Source organism: Oculina patagonica, chromosome 3 (assembly GCF_052425735.1).
Source record: "Oculina patagonica isolate OP01 chromosome 3, crgOcupat, whole genome shotgun sequence".
Classification (NCBI taxonomy): Eukaryota; Metazoa; Cnidaria; class Anthozoa; order Scleractinia; family Oculinidae; genus Oculina; species Oculina patagonica.
In genome coordinates, this window is record NC_135760.1 from 15,493,035 (window position 1) to 15,516,300 (window position 23,266).

General features: G+C 38.5%; 2 protein-coding genes across 4 annotated transcripts in view; both read left to right on the forward strand.

Moving 5' to 3' along the window:
* LOC144646923 (acetoacetyl-CoA synthetase-like) overlaps window positions 1-23,266 on the forward strand; it is a 66,315-nt gene that overhangs the window by 14,280 nt on the left and 28,769 nt on the right. Inside the window, exons 14-19 of the mRNA XM_078506634.1 lie at window positions 563-688; window positions 1,180-1,249; window positions 1,705-1,763; window positions 2,714-2,813; window positions 4,114-5,019; window positions 5,122-5,640. Of these exons, the coding sequence (XP_078362760.1) occupies window positions 563-688; window positions 1,180-1,249; window positions 1,705-1,763; window positions 2,714-2,813; window positions 4,114-4,351 (593 nt within the window). The 3' untranslated portion in view covers window positions 4,352-5,019; window positions 5,122-5,640. The remainder of the gene's footprint in view (window positions 1-562; window positions 689-1,179; window positions 1,250-1,704; window positions 1,764-2,713; window positions 2,814-4,113; window positions 5,020-5,121; window positions 5,641-23,266) is intronic.
* On the forward strand, window positions 11,199-22,021 carry LOC144646921 (uncharacterized). 3 transcript variants are annotated; one of them, XM_078506631.1, is made up of 3 exons: window positions 11,199-11,378; window positions 15,750-15,834; window positions 18,262-22,021. In XM_078506631.1, exons 1-3 carry the CDS (start codon window positions 11,364-11,366, stop codon window positions 20,472-20,474), a joined length of 2,313 nt encoding a protein of 770 aa, XP_078362757.1. In that variant the 5' UTR covers window positions 11,199-11,363; the 3' UTR covers window positions 20,475-22,021. The 3 variants fall into 3 exon arrangements, with proteins under 3 accessions (XP_078362757.1, XP_078362758.1, XP_078362756.1); XM_078506632.1 differs by lacking the exon at window positions 11,199-11,378 and adding an exon at window positions 14,474-14,610; XM_078506630.1 differs by lacking the exon at window positions 11,199-11,378 and adding an exon at window positions 15,426-15,648.

Here is a 23,266-nt window from a genome sequence, read left to right on the forward strand (position 1 = left end):
CCCACCAACGGAAATGGGCGAGCTTATGCGACCACACAGAATGGCAGCACTTAGTTGTGACAGCATAGGAAGCCGAAAAGTTTGCGGTTATAAACGGTGATATGCGGCTAGCGTCACGCGACCAGCCTGTGAGGTATCTAATGAGCGATAACATTATTATTTCCCGTTAATAAATGAAGCGGTTTTCCACATTCAGTTGGTCTGAAAGAAAAAAAAAATAACAGGGTGAGGGCTTATTTGGATTTGGCCTGCAAGCGACCGCGTTTGCTGTTTAATTAAAATGAGTAGTTTGTGAGACATAAGGGCTTATTACGCCGAGTAAGTGTATTGCTAAACACGCCCCTTCCCTGTGCTAATGAGGGAGTGCCCCCCGGGTGCTGGGATAAGCACCAATTTGGAATTCAGTTTTAACTTTAACAACAGCTTTGGAGCAATCTTGATAATAAAAAGGAAAGTACAACCTGGAGGCATTCGTCTGAGCTGCGGACTGCGTTATTAGGATACTTCGAGATATTGGATAACTGGAGTATACTTTACATTTCTGGTGTCCATGATGTTTCAGGTGAACCAGTATATGATCAGAGCGGTGAGCTGGTATGTACCAAGCCGTTCCCTTGTATGCCAATCTACTTTTGGAATGATCCACAAGGACTCAAATACAAGAAAGCTTACTTCAACAAGTTTGCAGGTGAGATGTGAAACATTATTCTCTGCTATAGCTGGAGTAGAACAAGGTTTCTCACGGCTTTGATCAGTAAACTAAAATAACTAGAGTCAATCACTTCAGCTACAGTGCAGTAAACCGACGAGAAGTGTAAGAAACTCATGTCACTGGTCGCATGTGCGGTAAAGTCGTGTGAGCAAAAGAACAAATGAGTAGGTTTTGCCCTTAACTGATTGGACTGATAGTCTGCTCAAAGCAAATTTTACGAGAAAGTGGAAAAAAGCGAAGAGCCTCGTTCTTTCTGGAATTTCCATTTCAGTTGTGGGAAATAAGAGAGTCTAGAGCGGCGCTTGCTTTTCTTACAAGTAGCATCGGGTTCGATTTAACACTGTTTGAATTATTTGTTGGACTGAGCCGAGATTGAATCTGTGATCAGTCATTAGTGTCGTCACTGCACAGGAGCAAAAAAAATGTCTGAGTCTTCCGCGGTCTCATTTTGTCATTATTTGTCACAGGTGTATGGACGCACGGGGACTTCTGCTCAATCAACTCATCCACTGGAGGAATTCTTATGCTGGGAAGAAGGTAACGTTGATGTAGTTTTGTAATTCGGAGTTGAAGGAGCCTGGAGTTATGAAATGGAGACGATTGAACCCTACTCTTACCCCCTTTATTTTAGCTTTGAGTACTTAATAATCACCCATTTGGTACCAGACAATATTTCTCGTTTGTATTTGGTTTTCTCGCAGATGTTCAGTTGAGTCCTCACTGAGCAACTCCTCTTCGTCATGTTCAACTTTAAGCATGCTTATCATTTTGATAAATCTTGGGACAACACCCCATCGGGGGGGGGGGGGGTAGCAATACTCTTAGTTACTTCAGACTTTACCTTTTGCCCAGTGACGAAGGGAACCAAACAGAACCCGGCCACGTTTATGTCTCATCAATTCATTTTATCTTCCAGTGTTCTTTGAGTGCTTCCGAGTTATTAAATCCAATAACTGTCGATGACTTTATGTCTTTTGTTATTTTTAAAACAGTGATGGAACACTCAACCCAGCCGGTGTCAGATTTGGGAGTGCGGAAATTTATAATATAGGTAAAATGATAATGATAATTGGGAACAATTATTTTTAAATGAATCGCATACGTAGTACACCCGATGCTCCGATTGTCCTCAGTTCGCATTGAAGTAAAGTTGAAAAAGCTAAGGGACGGACCATTATTTTCTTGGAGGGGGGGGGGGATGAAAAATTTTCCTCTGCAAACTTTTTTTTTTAGTTTATGCACCTCTGCAAACATTTTTTTTCGAAATTCTTACTATTTTTTGTTATACATATCGTTTTTGCAAGCAATTTATTTTGTCTTTCCAGACCCTGCAAACAATTTTTTTGAATAATTTTCATCCCCCCCCCCTCCAAAAAAATAATGGTCCATCCCTAAGTTCCCCCCTTCTCCTCTCCTCTCCCCCAATCAAGGTAACACTGTCCAACGAAGTTAACACATATTTTCGCAGAAATTGCCCTGGACTTCAAAATATTCTTTGAAATTAACTTCCTAATTTTCCCCGAAGCTCAGTCTCTTAACTTTAGCTGATTTCCAGTCGAAGCTCTCTTACGTACTGCGCAGCACTTACGGCCGGTTTGTTTGAAATCCGTTTTACGCTCCCATACAAACTTGATTTTGAATTCGTTGAAACCTTACACTTCGGTGGACAGCATACATGAAGTTTTTTAGTCCGCCATTACAGTTCGTTTGTGTTCAAGAATTTCCGATGAGCTGAAACGTTGGTTCGAAATAGCGTCAAGGTTCTTCTACTCATTATTTTTTTGTTCTGCAAGGATATCTGGCGTTCGTAATAATGAAGAAAAAGGTAAGTTTGTCGCGGAATTTTTAGTTTTGCTTGTAAACATTACTTCGTGGCGGGCTCGAGGCGGGCTCACATAAACATTGCAGCCGAGAACCTTTTGCGCAGTACGGACTGGAATTCATCTTTAACTTTGTAGTGATATATGTAATTCTAACTGCTTTCTCACTGAACTATTTTAGTTGAGAAATTTGACGAAGTGGAAGATAGTTTGTGTGTTGGTCAGCAGACCAAGGACGGAGAACGCGTTGTACTGTTCCTGAAAATGAGCAACGGATTTAGGTAAGAAAATTGGAAGCTAGGTTTTAGGCATTTACACATCGAAATAAAAATACTAATGAAGGTGGTTAGCAGTGGAGAGTAGATTTGAATTCCATAATTTTCGGAAGGCACGGTCTCCCTCTTTAGGATCTTACAGTAGTGAGAGGATCCGGTACTTTTTTTTCGCCACATCGGTTCTTGCAAATTAACGTTCGTTTTCGGCGTATAGAGGCGGTGATTGCATTAAAGGGCATTTTTTAGTTTTTTCAAGGCAAAAGTAAGTAGCCGAAATAACGACGTCGTGAAATGAGGCAGTCTTTATGCAGACTCCCAATGTAGTTTCACAAGATACAAGTCATCTCACTAAGATGAACATTTTTTTCAAGTATCTACCAAGAAAGCGCATATTTCATCTTCCAAAAATAACCGTGATTGAAATGTTGACACATTTCGGGCACAATTTAGCCTGCAGAACAGGCGGATTATTGTCGGGGGGATTTTGCGAAGCGCGACGCCACGAGCACGACTGAATTTTCCCTCGCGCTTCGCGTGATTCGCAAAATTCCCCCGAAAAACAATCCGCCTGTTCTGCAGGCTAGCACAATTTGGATATCCAAGTCACCTCCAAAGGACAGTTAAACTGTGTAGCAATACAAACTACCAGACGCAATTGTGTTGGTGGTAATTTTGTCTCGCACAAAGGTGACCGGTAGCCTTTACATGAGTTTTTAATAATAAATACACCTTATTCAACGGTTTAACATATAATACGCGCGGATATTTTGCGAGTTGCGAAGTATTTTTCCGAGCCCCCGGAAAAATACGAGCAATGAGCAAAATGTCCGCTCTTATTTTTTTTAAATTATGAAGATTTATTATTCCACTAATTTTTCCACTTTGTTTGGGCCAGTATTCCGTAAGTTTGTCCGCCTGTATTTTTGCCCTGTTCTACTGTGTAATAACGTGGCATATTTTGCGCGTTCTTTTGCTCTAATATGGTAAAATGGCACAAGTGGAATAATAACATAACATAACATAAAACTTTATTTATGCTCCAATTTTAAAATAGCAAACATAAGCTAGTATCTTCAAGAAAAAAATTATAAATATAAAGAAAAGATTGACTTCTAAAACTACTTTCAGAAAAATATAAAAGTGCAATTCATAATGTAACTGACAAACGTATTCTATGAGCAATAACAAGTTATCGCTTTTAACGAAAACATTTTTTGCTAATTTGGGTCATTCCACAAATAACCGTTATCTGTTAATAATTCCTAATACTTTCTTGTTTGTTTTATTATCATTTTTGTATTTTTAGTTTTAACGAGGAGCTACTGTCCCGGATAAGAACTACAATCCGACAGCGGCTATCTGCGCGGCACGTACCAGAGATCATCCTTGAAACAAAAGAAATCCCTTACACAGCAAGTGGAAAGAAAGTTGAAGTCGCCGTCAAACGGATACTGGGAGGAGAGCATATTAAAAACAGAGGAGCGCTGGCTAACCCAAACTCATTGGATCTTTATTATAACATTCTCGAACTGAAACAAGGGTAGATTGGCTGGAGATCATTTTTAAACACAGTACTGCATTCAAAATGAAATTACAGTAATCGAGTCGGGGAATATTATTCATGCAAACTTTTTATGACTCTTCTATTTCCGGATTCTACCACATACTTCAACTGGGACAAGATAGAGTGCGGGAAAACTATTCCAACACAGCACAACATTCCAAATGTAGAACCGAGTGGGGAAAAAAAGGTTCAAAGAAAAATCAAGAATTAATGTTACATGTAAATGACGTGTATGAGTCACGTGATCAAGGATCGCATACCAATCGCATAAAGTTTTCATAAGACATCCACGTGTAAAATTAAAAAAATTCGGGTCGTTCACGCTTTTTATAAAAGCACGGGAGATTAAAACGAGGAACAAACATTTCATCGCCCGTTAACACACGAGGGATTTATTTAATTACCTGTGCATGGCTATATGCAATGACATGGTTTTACTGTGGACTTAACGTAACCTGATTGAAGAGGGTGAAGAAATACTGTCGAGGTAAAATATTGTGATAAGGTCACTTTTGTTGTGGGAACATGTGATACAGTACGTATTGTTACTCGTCGGTTTTAATTTTAAAATGAAATAATATATTGAATTCCTGTGAAGGATACTTTTTACTCTGCATAAAATCCAACATTCCCTACCTTACGTTATACGTCTTTTCGTAGTTAACCTGAGATCATGCCCTCCCTCCCTACTTACCACTCGGGGGGGGGGCCCTCTCTCATCTTTGCAAGGGAAAAAACGCCTGATCGCAGGTTATTTCGTAGTTAGTTTCGCTGTGATTGAGGCAGTGCAAAGCAACCTAAAAATCACTCTCCTTTCCACCATCTTTGTCTTCTCCGTTGTTCATATAACGCAGTATTCTAAGCGCCCACCCCTATCCTTAAAGGGGCTATGTCACGAAGATTTAGCAGATTTTTGGTCTAAATTGCTCTGAAATTAGTTGTAGCCAACTTAACCCATGGAAATCATGATTATCTTTGAATATCTAAAGGAAGACATAACCATAATTTGCTATGAGGAATCAAACCACGCTTAAAAAATATGATTTTTTGAAGACGAGCCGAAACCATTTGAAAAATTAAGCCTTAATTTTTGAAATCGCAATCCATTTCCATCCAAGCCATCCGCAGCCAAAGACGCTTGTTTACAGTTTCAATGCTCTAATATAGCAATTTCTAATGAAAATGGACCATTATTTTTCAGTTTCTTACGACACAAATACAAATTTTGGCTGTTCAGAAATTTGGTAAAATCCGTGACAAAGCCCCGTGGTGGCAAACGAGAACACAATGTTGCGGACGCGGACACAAACGTTTCTCTGTTTGCCCGCCGCGTGTGCAACAATTGTTGCGGACACAAAAATGTTTCTGATTTTTGTCAGAAACATTTTGTGTCCGCAAAATGTTTCAAAGAAAAATAGTTGTCTGCAACAAATGTTTTCAGTTAGCACGGCATGGACACAAATGATTTGTTTCGAGACCCGCTCGTTTGATCACCCAAGAAACAACATGAGCAACAACGGGGGGGGGGGGGGGGTACTCAAAAAAGTTTTATACGGGGAGGCTCCGCCCCAAGTTTTAACCCCTTACCCTTTTATATACCATTTTTGACAGAAATTGCTCCCCTTTCGTATACCTTTAACTGAAAATAGGTACCCCTTTCATATACTGACCTAAGAGACATGGCGTGGACTTGAAATAGGACGTTTTCTTGTCATTTTTATGTAGCGCTTAATAAATAAAAATAATACAGCCATAAATTGCGTCTGTTCGAAATATTTTAATAAAAGGCCCTTTTAAATAGCTAAATGACAGATTTCCATACCCTTTCATATACTTAAAACTCGTGAAATCCCTACCCTTTTATATACCTGAAGCCTGAAAAAGGTACCCCTTTCGGGCGGAGCCTCCCCGTATAGGCTATTATAGGGAGTACCCCCCCCCGGGCGCAAAATTTTCCCCAAGTGTCCTCGTTTATCATAACCTTAAACGAATATATGAAGTACAAAAAAGTGGAATTACTCCACACTTCTTGCCAGAAATAAAACTGTGTAAGACTGAATGAAGACAAGGAAAAATTTTGAAATAGCGCGTCGGGAGTTTAACCAGTTTCAGGCGCTCCGATCCAGCCCACTCGGGTTTGTTTTTTTTTTCTTTTTTCTTATTTCTTATTATTATTTTTTTTTTTTTAAGCTTTGAACAGTTTTATGTAATCCGCGGCTAGTTCGATCGAGAGCTTCGGGGTCGCGTTTCTTAGGGAAGATTTTCTTTGCTTTGTTAGTCGGGTATCATACTCGCCGCATAAAAGAGAAAACTAAGATTTGTAAGCTATACAGTGGTGAAGCAAACTTGTAATGCCGGTGGATAACGGGTGTTTTTTTACTTGCTATTTATAAACGCACCATTTTGTGATGTTACTATTTTTCAAGCGCCGCAACAGTGACTCCAGGTGACCGGATAAGGCATCGGAAATACTAAATGGTATCTCTGCCGGCTCCCCTGCTAAGCGGAATACAGAAACTTCTATAACTTCACGGACAATAAATCTTGAAAAAATTGGCAAAGTTTTTCAAGTTTGTCATTTGTAATCCGTCATAATCTTCGTCAGTCAAAATCATCCTTGGTTATTTCTGGATATTAATTAATGCGTTGGTGTTGAGTGTAAGCATAATCCCATTTCCTCAGGTAAACGAGTGTTTTTACTTTTTAAATGTTTCGCATCCGAACCAAAGTGCTTTGACAAATGGCGCCGACAAGTCCCGGCATATCGCTATTTTCAAACACGTAGAATTTTTTTAGTAAAGCTCCAAAAAACTTAGTAAACCCTTAGGATACTGGTAATGTATCGAACTTTGAACTGTGAAAATTAAAACCTTATCTTTGCAGTACTTTTCTTATTTTTTGCATATTTCTGTCGTTTGATCGCGGTCGGGTCCCGTATACCTTATGTATGTCCATTTCATGCCATAAAAATCTTGTATATTATATCATAGCTTTTTAATCATAGCCTCATTTTATATCTTAGTCTTAATATTTTAGACCTGATTTTGCATAGAATAGCAAATATTGTTTTTGGAATGCAAATAAACCATCTGATTATTATTGTTAACGATTTTCACACGGAACCAAACAAAAATAGTACCAGAAAAAATGGAAACAATACCGGTACCGTGTGGAACACAAAACTTCCGCATTCAGGCTACCAAATCAACAACACGGCTATATAAATCCCGATCGCCCTTTGCAAGGATGTAATATTCTCCCGGTTCGCGCACAACTTTCAGGTGGCCTACACAGGTGAAAAACTAATATAATTCAATTTTATCACGTTCTTATTTCAAACTGACCAACTATCGGACTGATCGCAGCGAAGACGAGAAAGCAGGCCATCTATTTTTCAGCTCATCTTGTTTTGGTAAGTCTGTACTGAATGTTTTACGGCTATGTTGCAATAGTGTTTACAGTACATCCAATTTTTCCTCTGTCTTCATCAGCTATGCTCCTTTATTGGGAGTAACAGATAGCCCCCAATTAAATATCTTTCTTTCTTGCTCGGCAAACTGTCATTGGAGACAACATGGTACTCAAAAAAAACGTTCAGCAAATTACGAGTAGACGTAAGCGCAAAAATAAGTACGAAAATATAAACCAAAAAGGATTGGAAAAGTTTCAACTCTCTCAAGCTTGTGTTTGCGTCCCACGCGCGAACCAGCCCCTTGCACACTTGAATGTAACACGGGGTCCATGAGTTGCCAAAAAGTTTTCTGTTGACGGGAAATAATTAATAAATACACTTATAAAAACATTTACATTATAAAATGCCGTAAAATGCATAGTAATAATTTCTTCCAATTTCAAGTATTTCAAGTTTTAAGCATTTTATGTGGATGTCGGTTTTTGGAAGATACGAATTTTGCCACCACTACACATCCGGACACACAAGACATTGATTAAATTGGGTGCGTTGGCTAGCCAAGCCATCGTCCCGTTTATTCCATCTCAACATATAATACAAGCTATGAATAAAAGACAAATACTTAGTACACCAAAGCCGGACACGCCGGACACGAAAACCCCTAAAAACCAGCAAGTGGAGAAAACGGGGAACGTGTGGCCCCGACCAAGGCAGTGGCGCAACCCTTGGGGGTTTAGGGTATTCTTATCTAACTACTGTAAACAAATACTCTTCCAAATATATGATCTTACAGTGATACAATTATGATAGCAAACCTAAATATTTAAACAAGACGAAGCGTCATTCGGAATATATGATCTTACAGTGATACAGTTATAATAGCAGAACTAAATATTTAAACAAAACGAAGCGTAATCCTGCATCCACTGATGACATAGGAAAAACAAATCGAACCAAACATTGACCAAAACGTGGCGAAGGCTGACCGTAGAATGTCTCACCTTTCTATAAACGGCCACCTATTTAAACTCAAACATTTTAATAAAGGAATGGTGTAAAAAGTAAGCTGTTTTCATATTTCGTTTTAAGCCCTTTAGACTCAGTTTTATGCAAACATGCCCGATTTACAGGTACAATGAAACCCCGCTTTACGACTCGTGCGTTAATACGACCAGGACCTCTTTATAGCTGCCGCTTTCTTTGTACTGAACAAAACACAATTCAACAGCCCGACACCAGCATTCAGTGTCGCTCCCCAGTCTTCGTTTTTTCAATCTTTTTTAATCTTAATTGTAGGACAGTGAAATCCCGCCTTACGACTCGTGCATTTGTCGTCAATACGACCGCCTTTAGTCTTTGGCCGAACAAAACACATGCAACTCAATAACCACCAGCGTTCGCCAGCCTTTGTTTTTCATTACACTGTTTTCCCCGTTAATATGACCACCGGCGAAATGCTCAGGATAACGGCACGCAAAAAGAAAATGATAGAAAAAGATTAGAGCTACAATAAACTGGGTCAGTTGTGCTCCACATGTGCTTCAAGCCAGAATTGATGGATTATGCTGACTTGCCCTAAAATGGTCAAATTAGTAGGTTAGTATCTTATGGGCAGCCACTGTAAATCGTTCAGTTTATACCTCTTATTAGAGGCACCTAATGGATCGAATGGTGACCATCTGTTCGGAAGCCTTAGCTTGTTATCCCCTAAGATTTTCTTCAGTGAATTTTCACCTCGAACCTTCATAATATGGGAAATATAACACCTGTGAATTGTTTTCGGAGAGGTAGAAATGCTGTTTGGGGTACAGAAAAACGCCAGCTACTATTTTAGGGAAGGAAACAACAACTCAATTCTGGTAATGGGATTTTGTTCCTTAAAAGTTTCTGCCACTTTAATAATCAGCTAGAAAATCCGAAAAGTTTTAACGGTGTTAGCTAGTTTACACACTGAAAAATCCCTTTATAAAAGGCCCTAAACGAAACGGGAAAAACAGTGCAACGACATTCTAACTATATACTATATACAAGGCTAAAAAGAGTTAAAATGGTAAAATTAATGAAAATGATAAAACCAAACGTTTTCGGCTGTTTGCCATCATCAGGGTTGAACTAACTAACTCTTTTGACATAATCTCCCTGATGGGTGCTCCTGACCTCTGAGGCAAATGCAAAAACGTTTGCGCTGTCTCAGTTGAAAAGAGTTATACAAAAGTATTTTTAAACATTATATCAATTCGCGATGGACAATAAGTGGATTTGGCGCTATATAAAAACGTTTATTTTATATTATTATTTATTTGATATTCAATATTCGTCGCTGATGGACGATAAATCTCGAGGCGAACACAAAAAATCCTGCTACTGTGCTAAACTGGTTTGCTCTTTCCACTCTTCTCAAAAAAACCGCTGGAACAGCTTTCGCGGGCTAAGAGTGTGGCCGTCGGCGAGTTGTCGTCTCGAGGCGATGTACTCGTGGATTTGGGTATTCTCTAGCGTAAGGATTTGGAAAAAGACTAATAATTCATGTAATGAAAGTTACTTCTTTATACTGGGAAGTCTTTGCACACGGATATCGCAAGCACAACATTCCGAAAGTCGTAAGTCGGGTACTGTTTCACCTATCTAAGAAAAAGCATCAGTTTCCTTATTAGCTTTGGGCGTTTGAAGGTAAAAGTGACCCTCAGTACGAGTACGACTTTTCAAATCTAGTGTTTATGCTTCCGATTATCACATTTAACACCAATCTCGTACCGATAGTCTTCTTTCCAACTGGTCAGCAACAGAGAGGAGTAAGGGATTCTGGGAACGTAACTGGATTGAAATTCGAAAGTCGTACTTGTACTTTATTCTGAAAGTCCCTAATAGAAAAGGAAAAACCAGGTGCTATCGATCAGTTAACTTCCTGGACGGCGAAAGAGAGCATAAAACATCCGCTGTTTGTGTTATATCTGTAGATATCGCCTTATCAAGTAGGAAATGGCATGCTCCGCCAAACAAAACTGTACACACCTCCTCTTCTCTTCCCATACTAACGTTTTTTCACACGCCCAACCTAACTCACCCCAAAATAAGCCGTACTCTTACAGTCGTAGTATTATTTTCTTCATCGTATGAGCTCTTGGTAATCAAAATGATAGGATGTGTCATCGAACGTAAACCCACAATTCTTATTTGTTATTTTGGAAGAGCTTAAAAGATACCGTAAATCAAAATCAAAACAGATGCGGCGGGAAAATGAAACCAAACTCCATGTTGACGAAGCAACAGGAAATATCGAGTATTCGGGCGTTTATTATCCATTATCTGTGAGGAGTGAAATAAAAGATAAAATTACTGTTTACGATTTAAAAGGAACTTCAATCAACTGTACGAAATCATGATTTATATCTACAGAAGCAAAATATAAACTCTCAAAATTTCTGCGTCCAAGGGTCACTGAGAAGGGTAGCTCACAGCCTTAAATTTGCAGAGGGCTTCTACATAATATGATATGTCACGAGCCTTTGTCTACTTCAAGTCTAAAACTTTTGTTATATTAATCTCTGACCGACGTTAAGCCTTTGAAAAAAAAATTCAGATGAGACCCTATAAGGTACACTACATTGTTTAAAGGTAGTATTTCCTCTGTTGTTTAAGGAAAACTTGATGTGTTCCTCTCTGCCCTCTGACATCATATTGGTTGATAAAAGATTGAAAACTCAACAAACCAATCGAGGGTCAATATAACATTAACAAAGGGCCAAGGGACTGGCAAAATATGTTCGTTTTAACGAGGTTTCGTTATATCGGGGGTTCTTTTCCATATATTTTCCTGTATATCTGGGGCGAAGAATATCGTTCATTATACCGAGGACTTCGTTATATAAATTAAGGTTCGTTAAATCAAGGTTCCACAGTATTTTTAGTATTTTATGATTATTCAAGCACTAGCCAATCCTACATTAATTATAAGGAAATTAAAAGAGCAAGTTAATGGTACTCCCACGCAACTATCAACTAACGTAAAAGTAGATGTACACCCCAAAATGGAATCACGGATGCTTCAGTTTTTCCGTGTTCCGTTTTGATCAATGTGGGCTGCCAGAGTTCTCTTCTTTTGCCCTGAAAACGTGAATTTTATCATCGAGAAAATAGTCAGTTCCGCGTACGTAAATGAAAAGCGTGGTCCAGTAGGAAATGTGAGAGATAAGGTCAGCTATTTCCCATTTTCCCTCCGGCGCCACTACTCATATTCTCTCTCGTGCTTGAAGGAAGCGAGGCGCCCGTGGGCTCAATAAAACTAGTCAAACCAGAGTCTCTTTTGATCCATGTTTTTGCCAGGGGTGGGCTGGGAGGGTTAAATCCGAAGACATCATGTATGCAGGGGTCTCAGGGCAGTTTTCCCTCTCTGCCTTTTATAAAGTTTTCTCGTGGATAGTTTTTTCCTCGTCTTTTCATTTCATCTAAGTTCCGTACCCGACCTTCCCTAGCTCGTTAGCCCTCGTTATGATCACGTGATCAAATTCAATATCAGATATTTGGCCATTTGGCCGGTTAATTTAAGGGACACTTTCACGTGCGGATTTAAATTGCTACTGCGATCAACTGAAATACACCTTTCCTTCTCTCTTCAGATTTTGAAAGCTGTACATTGCCCAATTAGTAATTAAAAATACTAAAATTGGCGAATATGTCTTCTCGTATCTGAAATGCACCTAGTACATCAAGATGGAGATATATAGTAAATTGTTGTTGAAGGAAGAAGGGAGCCATAATTATTTTTAGGTGGTTTTCCAGTCCACAAAGACAAAACTTGAAAAAATTAGCCTGTCGACTTTTTAACGTTGAGATCTAAAGTTCCTGATGGTATCACAATAATATCACTTGTTTATCGCTTCAGTACACTTGCATGGTGATTTTAAACAAAATTGGACCACCATTCGTAGTTTCCATATCTCTTGAGGCTTTTGAGTTTATGAAGGAAAACTGGTGACAGTGTCCCTTTAAAATTGGTACATGGCCTGATACTCGTTCCAGTTTGGCTGATTTGTTCACAAACACGAGATAACAATTATCAGCGGGGGTGAATGAATTAATTAATTCCTGTGGCGTGGCGCGTCCATGGACAAATATGATAGCATTGACCCTTGAGAGTGGGGTTCACTAAAGTTGCTTAGAGATAACAAAACTTAGCCTGCATGCCTGAACTAAATATTATGCTCGCTTTAAATTCATTCTTTTGAGCAGTCCATCGAGTTTGCTTTCCTCCCAAGTTAATTGAGAATGGAAGTCCTACTTCCTTCTCTTATAAACGGTTTTCTAAGTAAAGGTAGAGGTTGTACAATTTTGTCTCTTTCTGTCAGCGCTTGCCATTCGCTTTGCGTTATCTTTTTGGCTGAACCCGCCTCCCTGGAAAGTTTCAATTTGCACCATACTAAAGTACAGTTTAAATGCCGTTTCACTCCATTAAAAAGTCGCACCATTTAATGTAAATTGGCTTAGCGCATTAAATAATCAGAAAACTTACAAGAAAAGTGTGCCACAACTGCAAAATTTTAATTTGAGTTGCTGTTTCCTTCGTTTAAGTTCGGTATTCACACATTCAAACAAACGAGACAGAGCAAACTCGATTTTGATTCTTTTTTAATGTCCTACATTTCTTGTTTAACCTTTGCATTTGCCGAAAGTAGGTTGAATTGTCGTCCTTTACTGATCTAGCTTATAACGGTAACAGAAGTTTACTCAGAAGTTTACTCAAAATCCAGATCTAGTCGGCTTAAGTTTATATAAAGAGACTTGCGGAAACAACAATGAGTTGCATGGAATGTACGGAAAGATCTTGAAAAAGACAATTGAGATAAAACGTGAAAATCCTGAGCGACGTGGAATCTAATTTTATCAACAAAATCTAAGAGTCATCTTACATCCTTTACCGATGAATTCAAACTATTGTTATTGTCTAAATTGGGAACTAATTGAAGAGGAAAACGTGGTGTGAGTCCTGAATAAGCGTTGCTCTACAAAACGACAGTGCCCCGCGAAATCGATTAAAAAAGGATCACATTGAAACATAGTCCCCTCTCTCTGGGTAAAACTGGGTAAAAAGATCAAGAAGAAAGAGGACACTGTTGTTATCATTGAGCTCAAACAAGACGGAAATTCTGGCTAATGTTTCATTGCCGGTCTTGATTGCTATCTAGCGAGTCCTCGTGATGATCAGCTCGCATCAGCAGTTTTTGCTGTATCATCAAAGAACATTCGCTAGTGGTCGATATCTGTAAATCTGTTCTGATCAAATTTTTCCTTGCGGTAATCCGCATTTTTCCGACCCCAAACGATAAACGGATGAAGGAAAAATTCAAGGTAATAGATGCTACGTGCATAAAATCAAGCGAGTCCCTCAAAATGATAAAACAACTAAATTGAAAGGTTTATATTTCTCTATACCCCCCCCCCCCTCTACTTCGTGTGAAGGAAGAAGTTGTTTATAGTGTTTTTATCAGGTTTTCACTTTTTCACTCCATTTGAAGACACCACATATGAACATTTAACACACAACTCACGCAAAGCTGTCAGATGGCTTTCAAAATAATGTTGACGTGATTTTGTGATAAGCGAGAAGAAGCTGTCACACACCCAGCATTGTCACAGCGCTATCCGGTGCTTGTCAATCAAATATATCAACTCGTATCATGATTCGATATCTACGTCAAACTGGCCGAAGCTAGCAGCTGCTAGCACCGAATTTTGAACGATGTTTGTACCGCAAAGACCATGCTGGAATCAAGACCACATAACCGTTGAATTCGACGGCTACTATCAGGGTGATCAGGCCTAACTAATACGTAAGTTTTTGACGAGTTTTAGCGTAAAAAACAGTCAATAGTTATTAGCATATCATCTTTATAAGCCCCGCGAGCTGAGCGGAGGCGAACGGCCGCCATGTTTTATTTGAGTTTATCTTGGGTTAACACGCCGAAAAAGTTGTTTCTTTAGTAAATCTCAGACTATTGAGACTTGCTGAGAGATATATAGGCCAGTAAAGGCACAGACAAGCATCTGAAAGACGGGTCAAAGTGGCAGATAGACCTTTTTTTACGCGCCATTGAAGTCTATTAACTAATTTCTTCACATGATCTTGTCTATTCAGCGCGTGATTCTAAGCGTCTCGCGGCATGTAACTAGAAAATCAACGATTACTGATTGAGATGGCGAACAGAGTTTTGACTAATTCGAATCACTAAAACGAAATCTGTTGGTTCAGACGTCGTTTTCGCAGCACTTGTGTTGAATGTTTTGTCTTGGTTTGACGCGCGGCGCGATATTGTTCCACTGTTCTGAGCAACCCGACCCCAATATAAACTGATTTGTACGTCATAAATTTACTCTTTAGAAAAATACAGCAATGCGTGCTGTAGTGTACTACTAGTTTTTTTTAATATTAAACGAAAAAGGACTAATTTTTCACGGTCTTTTTCCTTTAACACTTTTACTGTATCAGTAATATTCCATTTCTTTAATTGATATGCAAATTTCTCGATATGGTAATGTCAAATAATAGGCCGAACACAGCTTTATCGTGTTCAATTAACAGATGTTTTTATTTTACAAATAAACAATATATTCATCACGCAAGTTCAATTATCGTTTTTGGCGTCGCAAAATGGTCGAACATCAGGTTAAGAGGTTATTTGGTTTAAGTTTCAAGAAATTTAAGCTTTGTAAATCCACATCTCGCTTTCGTTGAATGATTAATATTGAAACTCGGAACTAATGTATAAATCACGCTATCTGTAATGGTGGGAATTTCTTCCCGGACTCATCTGCGACTGTTGCTATCCTTTCTGCTTACATTTACGCGTTGTTGCCGAAAAAGAAAGGAAGTGAGGAAATGGCTAATGGGTTTAGCGTTTGTTTGAATATCTGCGGATTTGTTTAAAGCATAAGTACAAAGATTAACACCGACATTTTTTACCTTCTACAGGTAATACCGACAAAAGACGTTATGCAAGACTTCAAGAATTCCTATCTTCCTAGCATCATTATATTGTTGTTTCTCATCAGATTAGGTAAGAAGTCATTTGTTTTATTAACAAAACCTGTGCTTTGTGCGGGTTAAACTGATACGAATGCATTTTGAGTGAAATAGATTTTCGCGTGAATTACGTTGTTCGAAATCTCTATCAGCTTCTTAGAAGGCATGGTCGCGTGTCCTTGCTTATTGGCTTCTATTGTACTTCGTGCAGTTCGTGATGGAAGCTCGATTGTTTAATCCTTCTGCCGTGATAAAGATCATTTCAGAAGGGTTTGTAAGATAAGGTGATACACTGGAAGCCGATTGTTCTTGAAGAATATTTTAGTCCTGTTATTGGCAAAAGTTCAATTTCACTTACATCACTGCTTAATTTACATTTACAACCTTTGTTTGATATCTCACAATGCTGAACACCAGTGTATTTTGATTACATTTTGCTTTCACTTTTGTTTCAGAGAAACAAACTTATCTGTTACAGTTGTTTACTAACCACTGTTGATATGTTTAACCTTTTAAACTGATTAACTTTGTTTCTTGGGCAGTGTTTATAAATTACTAAACATGTATCATCTTAATCATTCAGAACTTACCCGGGTTGACATGTTGAATAGGGTGCTTTAATTAAACTGACACAATTTTTATCTTAAAACTGCCTTGGGGGTGCTTCTGGTTTTAAATAAGTACATCAATGCATTTTTGTTTTCTAAATTTGTTATCGTGCCTAAAAGTAACTTGCTTACAATGAACGGAAATCACGAAAACTGTACGAGATGCAGAGTATTACTGTAACCAAAATGCTATATATAGATAGTGACGCAGATAGTGATGGTACATTTCATTCCAAATTATATGCCAAGAACTGCCCATTTACAAAGCTTTTAATGGATTCTAAAGCAAAGTTAACCCCCTCAACTCTAAGAACACCTAAAATGGGCTCCCCCCTTCAAGAGAGACACTTCTCTTTGGATATTCAGTGCAAGTTGAGGGTGTGACTATGTTTTAGTGCGAGCTGAATGTATAAGCACAAGGTTCAGGTGTTTGCCAGGTGTCCAACAATAACAGGATGTTTACACTGATGTGTCATTAGGGTACAATTTCATCAAACAGTATGGCAGCTTATTCAAAAATATTGTGAAATTACAAAACTGAGGACCCCCAAAAAGTTGTGACCCTCCATAACTAGCGCTAAAATGTCACAGTTGTCATGAGTTAAGATGGTTAAAAACTATCAAAGTATCCTTTGCTTTTTGTAGTTTTTATATATCGTCTTAGTTATCCTAGTTTCTCTGTTCATGCACTGTTTCCTTTCACTATTATGTAGATGCATGCGCTAGTCTTGTAATATAATGCGTGTGCTTGCCTAATTTTTTGGCTTGTGTGCTTAGTTTGTAATTTAACGATTTACATTTATTTTTCATTATTATTTTGTCTTGGCTGTAACTGTGCTCACATCGTGGGTGGCTCCTCCTAAAATGTTCTGTAATAGGTATAGGATTTAATGGAGCGGAAACCAATAATTTTGTGGAGATATTTTCAGGAGTGCCATTAGGTTCATAGTCTGTTCCCTTAGAATTGTTAGTAAATCCCGAAAGTAATGACCACCCAATAGTAACAACCCCCTGAGAGAAGCAACCCAAAACGTACCCTACTTGTTTCAAGAAACATTGAAAATAACAGAATGATATAACACTGAGGCTGTATCAAATTATATTATATTACTTGCTTTAGATGACTCATCTAAAGCAAATAATATATCATGACCTTTATTCAAAAGGCAACATATTTCTTTGGTTTTATGTAATATATATACAAATAATTTTTAAAGTAACTCTCTTCATCCTCTATTTATTGAAAACATTTTTGTTTTATCAAGTTTCAGGGGCCCACATTTGGTGTATGTTTCAGTTACCCAAAAGATGTTAGCACCCCCTCCCCTCCAAGTAGTGACCCTCTGGCCGAAAATAGCAATAGGAAAAGGTTGCTAAATTCAAAACAAACATAGGTTGTTATTTTCGAAACTTTATCATCTAAGTGAATTAAAAATCAACATTTTTTTTAACACCCATTTAACAATTTTTTTTGTTAAAAATAAAAAACAAAACTAGACTAGAATGGACTGGACGGGACTGAAGGGGTCTATTTGATTTCATGGGAAAAATAAAATCCATAAATTTTTAAGATGTACTTTCAAGCCAAGAGTGCATTCATACAGCTAAACTTACTATCGATGTCTGTATCATTTAGCTAGCCTAAATTAATTTGGGTGGGTGTAGATAATTCAAATTCAATTAGGGTCATGTAAAGTATAGTGTCTGAACTGGAACCTAAATATTAAAATAACTTTCAGTCAGATTGTGCAAAAAAACTTGAACATTATCTATTAGCCTTAAGGCTGAGGAATTGTGTAGGCTTTTTTGTTTTGTTTTGGCTAATGCCAGGAATTATTCGTATCTTCTTTCAGGTGCCTCACAGCATTTTAATGGAGGGGATACCTCAAGCAGCACAAATGCCCCAAACATAGACAAAAAGACTCTGGACTTCATTAACCAATTAATGGAAATTAAAAAGAACAATGTCCAAGAACGTCCTAAATACAACACCACGTCAGCTGCAGAGTTGCACAATATAGTCAAAACGCGTTTTAGGACTGAAATGGCGATGCTGTTTTCATGGCTACCTGAGTTTGATAAATGCAACATACTTTCAGCAGTGTCACAGACAACCCAATGCAGTGTGCCAGAAATCATTGAACTTCTATTCAGCTTAACAGAGATGAAGCACAATTTGAATGTCAGCTGCCCTGTTAAGCAAAAAACCAAGTTCAAAATCTGCCGCCGAGCTAACAAAACGTTTGTAGGTGACACCTTTTGCAAAGAGCTTTTAGATGTCTTTGCATCACTTCCGTCACCCTTTAAATGCCATGTTATCAACACCATTGCTCTGGCTTACAGTCTTAAAGGCAGAAGGCATCTGTCACTAACAGTCAGTCAAGCCCAAAATGCAGTAGCAGAATTGTTTCCGTCTGTGAGCCTGCCACAAACTTGCGCAGACATGGAAATGAATCACATCGTACCTTCAATTCCTCCAGTTAATATCACAGTGTACTTGAACAATGCAGACAAGCACACCTGGTTACGAACTTTAGCAAAGAAAGGTCCTGTAGTTTACAAGACTGTCTTGGAGTACGAATTTGAGACTCGCAACAAGGGGAAGGTCTTGGGTCTTCCCTCAAGTCCTGCGCAGTATTTAGCAGCGCATAAGGAAGAGATTAACAGCACTCAACTTTTCACTGTCGTAGTGGAGGGTGGCGACAAACTATTTTCAGTGCTGTTCAGATTAAAAGTGAAACGAAAGCAATCTAATCGATTGAGAGAGATAAGATCAACTTTCAGAATTGCACAGGCTCTTGCAGCAAAAGATCAGAAAGAGTTAAGGGCCATCTTCAATGCCACTATCATCTCCATTAGTTTGAGTGGAGAGAGGTCGAACATTACTAAAGCACCACCAAAATCAAACAAGTGGACCTTAAATCAAATCAACAGGGCAAAGGAGTTCTTCCCAGCACACCTTTCAGAATACTACAAGCAACTCGGGAAGCCAGCGAGGTGCTTTCTTGTATTTTATATCTCACAAAAAATCAACAAGACTCCGAAGGAGATTGAAATGTTTTATGCTTCATTCGGTCGTTTCTCAAGAAAGCACACGTGTTACTATACAAGAAGAACTGTCCCCACTGAGATACCTATTAAAGTACACTCACTGATTGAAGAACGTTTTAATCAGGATACAAATGCACTCTCAACACAAGCTCCTTCTCTGAACAGCACAGGAATACCATCAAATGGGAGTGGGAATGCTGTGGATAATGTTTCTAGCAGAGTAGATGAAGAAGACTTATCTTCACTGGAAATTGCACTTTTTGTTCTTCTGGGAGTGCTGTGTGTTTCTGTTTTGGCATTTACCATTAACTGTGTTATGTTAGCTATGAAATCAAAGGCCAGCTATCAGAGTAATGCTGGCCCAAAAACTGCACTTCAGACTGCAGTGTTTCACAAAGGCACCAATGTTGCGGGTTGTAAAGAAAATGAACGTGTGCACTTCCCTGAGAGGAGTCATCACCATTGTCAACCATCTAATTCCCAACATTCTCCTACTACAGGGGCGACCTGTATTTCATGCAGTAAAAATAACTGCAACTGTCCACGCCTTGTCTCAGCATCACATCATATTAGAAGGTGTGATCATGAGAGAACTTGTTTAGAAAACTCTCATCCTGAGCTACATGATAGAAGTGGCGAAAATAGAACAAACTCAAGAACACAATTGGAAAATGAATATTGCTCAAATTCTTCACGTCCAGTAAGAACATTCAAATCCTCGCAATTGTGTCAGGATGACCGTGAAGTAAAGGATTCTCCTGATACAGAGAGAAGTTCTTCTAAGACTGAATGTCAATGCCCCACAGCGGCACTGGATAACCACAGCCTACAGGACAATGACAGAGTTTTGGAATCACAAGGTAGAGCGATAAGCTACTGTAGTATCTCTGATACAAGCTGTAGAGCAGCACAGTCTGCAAAAATTATGCAAACCGGTCGTCTACCATCGGAAGAAGCGCATGAAACAGTCATTGTTTTGTTGGATTGCAAAGGATATAAAGAAGCCCAGGTCTGATACAAGCTGCAAGTATCCTCAGATCTGCTATATTTTCATATTTAACAAGTTTACTTTATGTTTGTTATTTAATTTACTAGCTTTGTTTCCTCAGTATGCTGCTACATATCGGTACTATATACTGCACTGGGACATCCCTACTACCAGTCAGATCAAAGTATGAAACAGGAGTAAATCTTTGTTACTTATTTTCGTCGGACTTAATTTTCGCAATTTTAAAAAAATCACGAAAGATCTGCTAAAATTTATTTTAAATGATTTCTATTGTATTTTCAGGTTAATTGCCTATTTTTGGCCAAATCGCAAAAATTAAGTCCTACAAAATATCCCCATTCCATTTTTTGGACTAAAAAATCCAATTTTTCAAGAGTATGTCAGTGGAAAACCACCCCAATAATCAAACAACCACACTTTCATGGTCCAATAGAGGTCAAAGCATTAATAAAACAAATTAGCACCTATGAAGTAAATAAAATGGTTCAAATTGGGTAGGTAGTGAATTTAACTGCAGTTGTGCTGAGTGGAATGAGCATCCAATTATAGTTATCAGACAAATCTTGCATGTGACTGTATGTCTCTTCCCATCATCTGTGTTTTGTATATGAGTCAAGCCTTGTTTATCCTTTTAATTGTTTGTGGCCTTGTTTTCAATTTTTAGTTGGCACTTAGCCCCTTTCAAACAATTTTCGTCTTTGCTTTAACTGAAAACCTTGATCAAATACTAAATAATAATTTGATGATTTTGATGGCAGTAAACAAGTTGTATTCTATGTTACATTAACGATGTTGACAATCAGGTTGTGTTCTGCAATGGTTGAGCTTTCATATGGTACTGTAACACATACATATTGATAGTAGCCTTTTATTAACGTTTAGTACAGGTGTAGCTACTGTGGGGTTTACCTCGGTGTAAAAACCCGATAAATTTTTCTTTGTTTTTGAGCTATTTAATTGTTTTCCTGCTCTGTATTGTTTTGAGGTTCCTGCTATGAGCCACAAAATGGTTGTTTTGCTTCTTGGACACCCCAAAGTATACTTAAACATATTGTTTAAAAGGTCTAATAACATGGCTTGTACAATGCAATGATAACATTAAATCTTACCGTTGAAGATAGCCAGCCATGATATTAGATATACAAATTTTATATACAGATAAACTAAACCAAACTGTTTCATTTTTCACTGCATAAATAATTTTTCCAAAATAATTGTCCTTTATAAATTTTACATGTGACCAACGTAAATTTTTATTTTATATTATTTGTACAAACATTTATTTACTGTCAGTTTACATTGTGTCTTGTTTGTTGTCAAATGTAAACCACAACATTTGATTACATGTTAAGTAGTAAATACATATGAACGTGCCCAGACTTGTACATAGAGAGTTGAAGTTATTTATCTTGTCATTTGAGAATGTGACATTTGAGTTACAAATTAGGATCAACAGGATGTAGTTATTGATTAGCTTTAATACACCTTCAGCTTCTGCTGGGCCAGTTTCAGACATTACAATAAAAGTTGTTTTGTTGCCATAATTATTTACACTGCATACTACATCTTTACTGTGTCTTGGTTCATTCTCTTGAGGGTGGGGTGGGGGGATGGGGGCATCCAAATATTAAGTCCCCAGGGGCTTTAATAATATCTTTTCACGACCTTTTGATACGGGGCTTATTTAGAGAGGAAGGAAGGGGGACCTTATTTCAAATCATGTTTCCTTTGGGATACAAAAATGAAATGAATTTGACTTTTTGATGTTTTAATGCTGTTTATTGAACACCTTTTCACAATATAGGAGCACATACAAAGTAAATGTGGTGGATAAATAACTTAAATGTGCAATGCCAGATTCATCATGATTTTTCATGGGTAATGTGGGACTCTGGAGCGGACGTTCCGGGTTCTGTTTTGTGTTCTTGGGCAAGACACTTTACTCTCATAGTGCCTCTCTCCACCCAGGTGTATAAATGGGTACCGGCGAAATAATGCTGGGGGGGGGGGGGGTGCCCTGCGATGGACTAGCATCCCATCCTGGGGGGAATATCCCTAGCTGCTTAATGCTATCGAAACCTGGATAAGCTCTGGCAGTATGCGCCACTTGGCTCGAGGCTGCCCTTTATTACTTTTTATAATGTGGGTAGGGGCGTGGTTAAAAAAGTACAGGTTTTTTTCTATCGCATATAAATTTTTTAGGCAGTGTTAACTAGTGAGTCACAGCTTCACTGACACGCCAACACCTTCCTCTCTAGTGTGAGGTGCCAAATTACATGTGACAGCATTTAGTGTATAAAAGACATACCTCCCAGCCTCGGCTAGGGTTGCCCTACCTCCCGGTATATAAACAGGGACAGGAGCTCATTGGGAGAACTTGTAGCCTGTGTACAGCCGTCCCGCTCCGCTCAAAAAAATCGCGATTTTTTTTTGAGCGGAGCGAGACGGCTGTACACAGGCTAGAGAACTTGCAGTGCAGACATATGTAAAAATCACAACTAAAACTAGCTTGAAGTTCATCCGTCTTCGACCGTCGGCCTTGTTTACTGTGACTGTTAACAAACATCTGGTTTTTGGAGGGAGTGCAGAGAGGGCATTTTAAAATCTACACACATACTTCAAGCTCCCCTGGGGGTTATTAGGCTCGATTTCCAGCCGGTAACGTCCATTTTTCAGTGAGCTAAATCATTCTACGGGTGGGATTCCCATGGATGAAAGAGACGGGAGGGTTGTTCCCCGTGTGTGTTAAGGACAGAACGCCAATCTTTTTTAGCCGTCAAGGTTGCATATGAAGAAAT

Bases quoted from the DNA above. Each gene is read 5' to 3' on its own strand.
- LOC144646921 (XM_078506630.1), top strand. From the start codon at position 15,562: ATGGTGGGAATTTCTTCCCGGACTCATCTGCGACTGTTGCTATCCTTT. The intron at 15,649-15,749 runs GTGAGGAAATGG...TACCTTCTACAG, and splicing joins GTTGCCGAAAAAGAAAGGAA to GTAATACCGACAAAAGACGT. The intron at 15,835-18,261 runs GTAAGAAGTCAT...ATCTTCTTTCAG, and splicing joins GTTGTTTCTCATCAGATTAG to GTGCCTCACAGCATTTTAAT.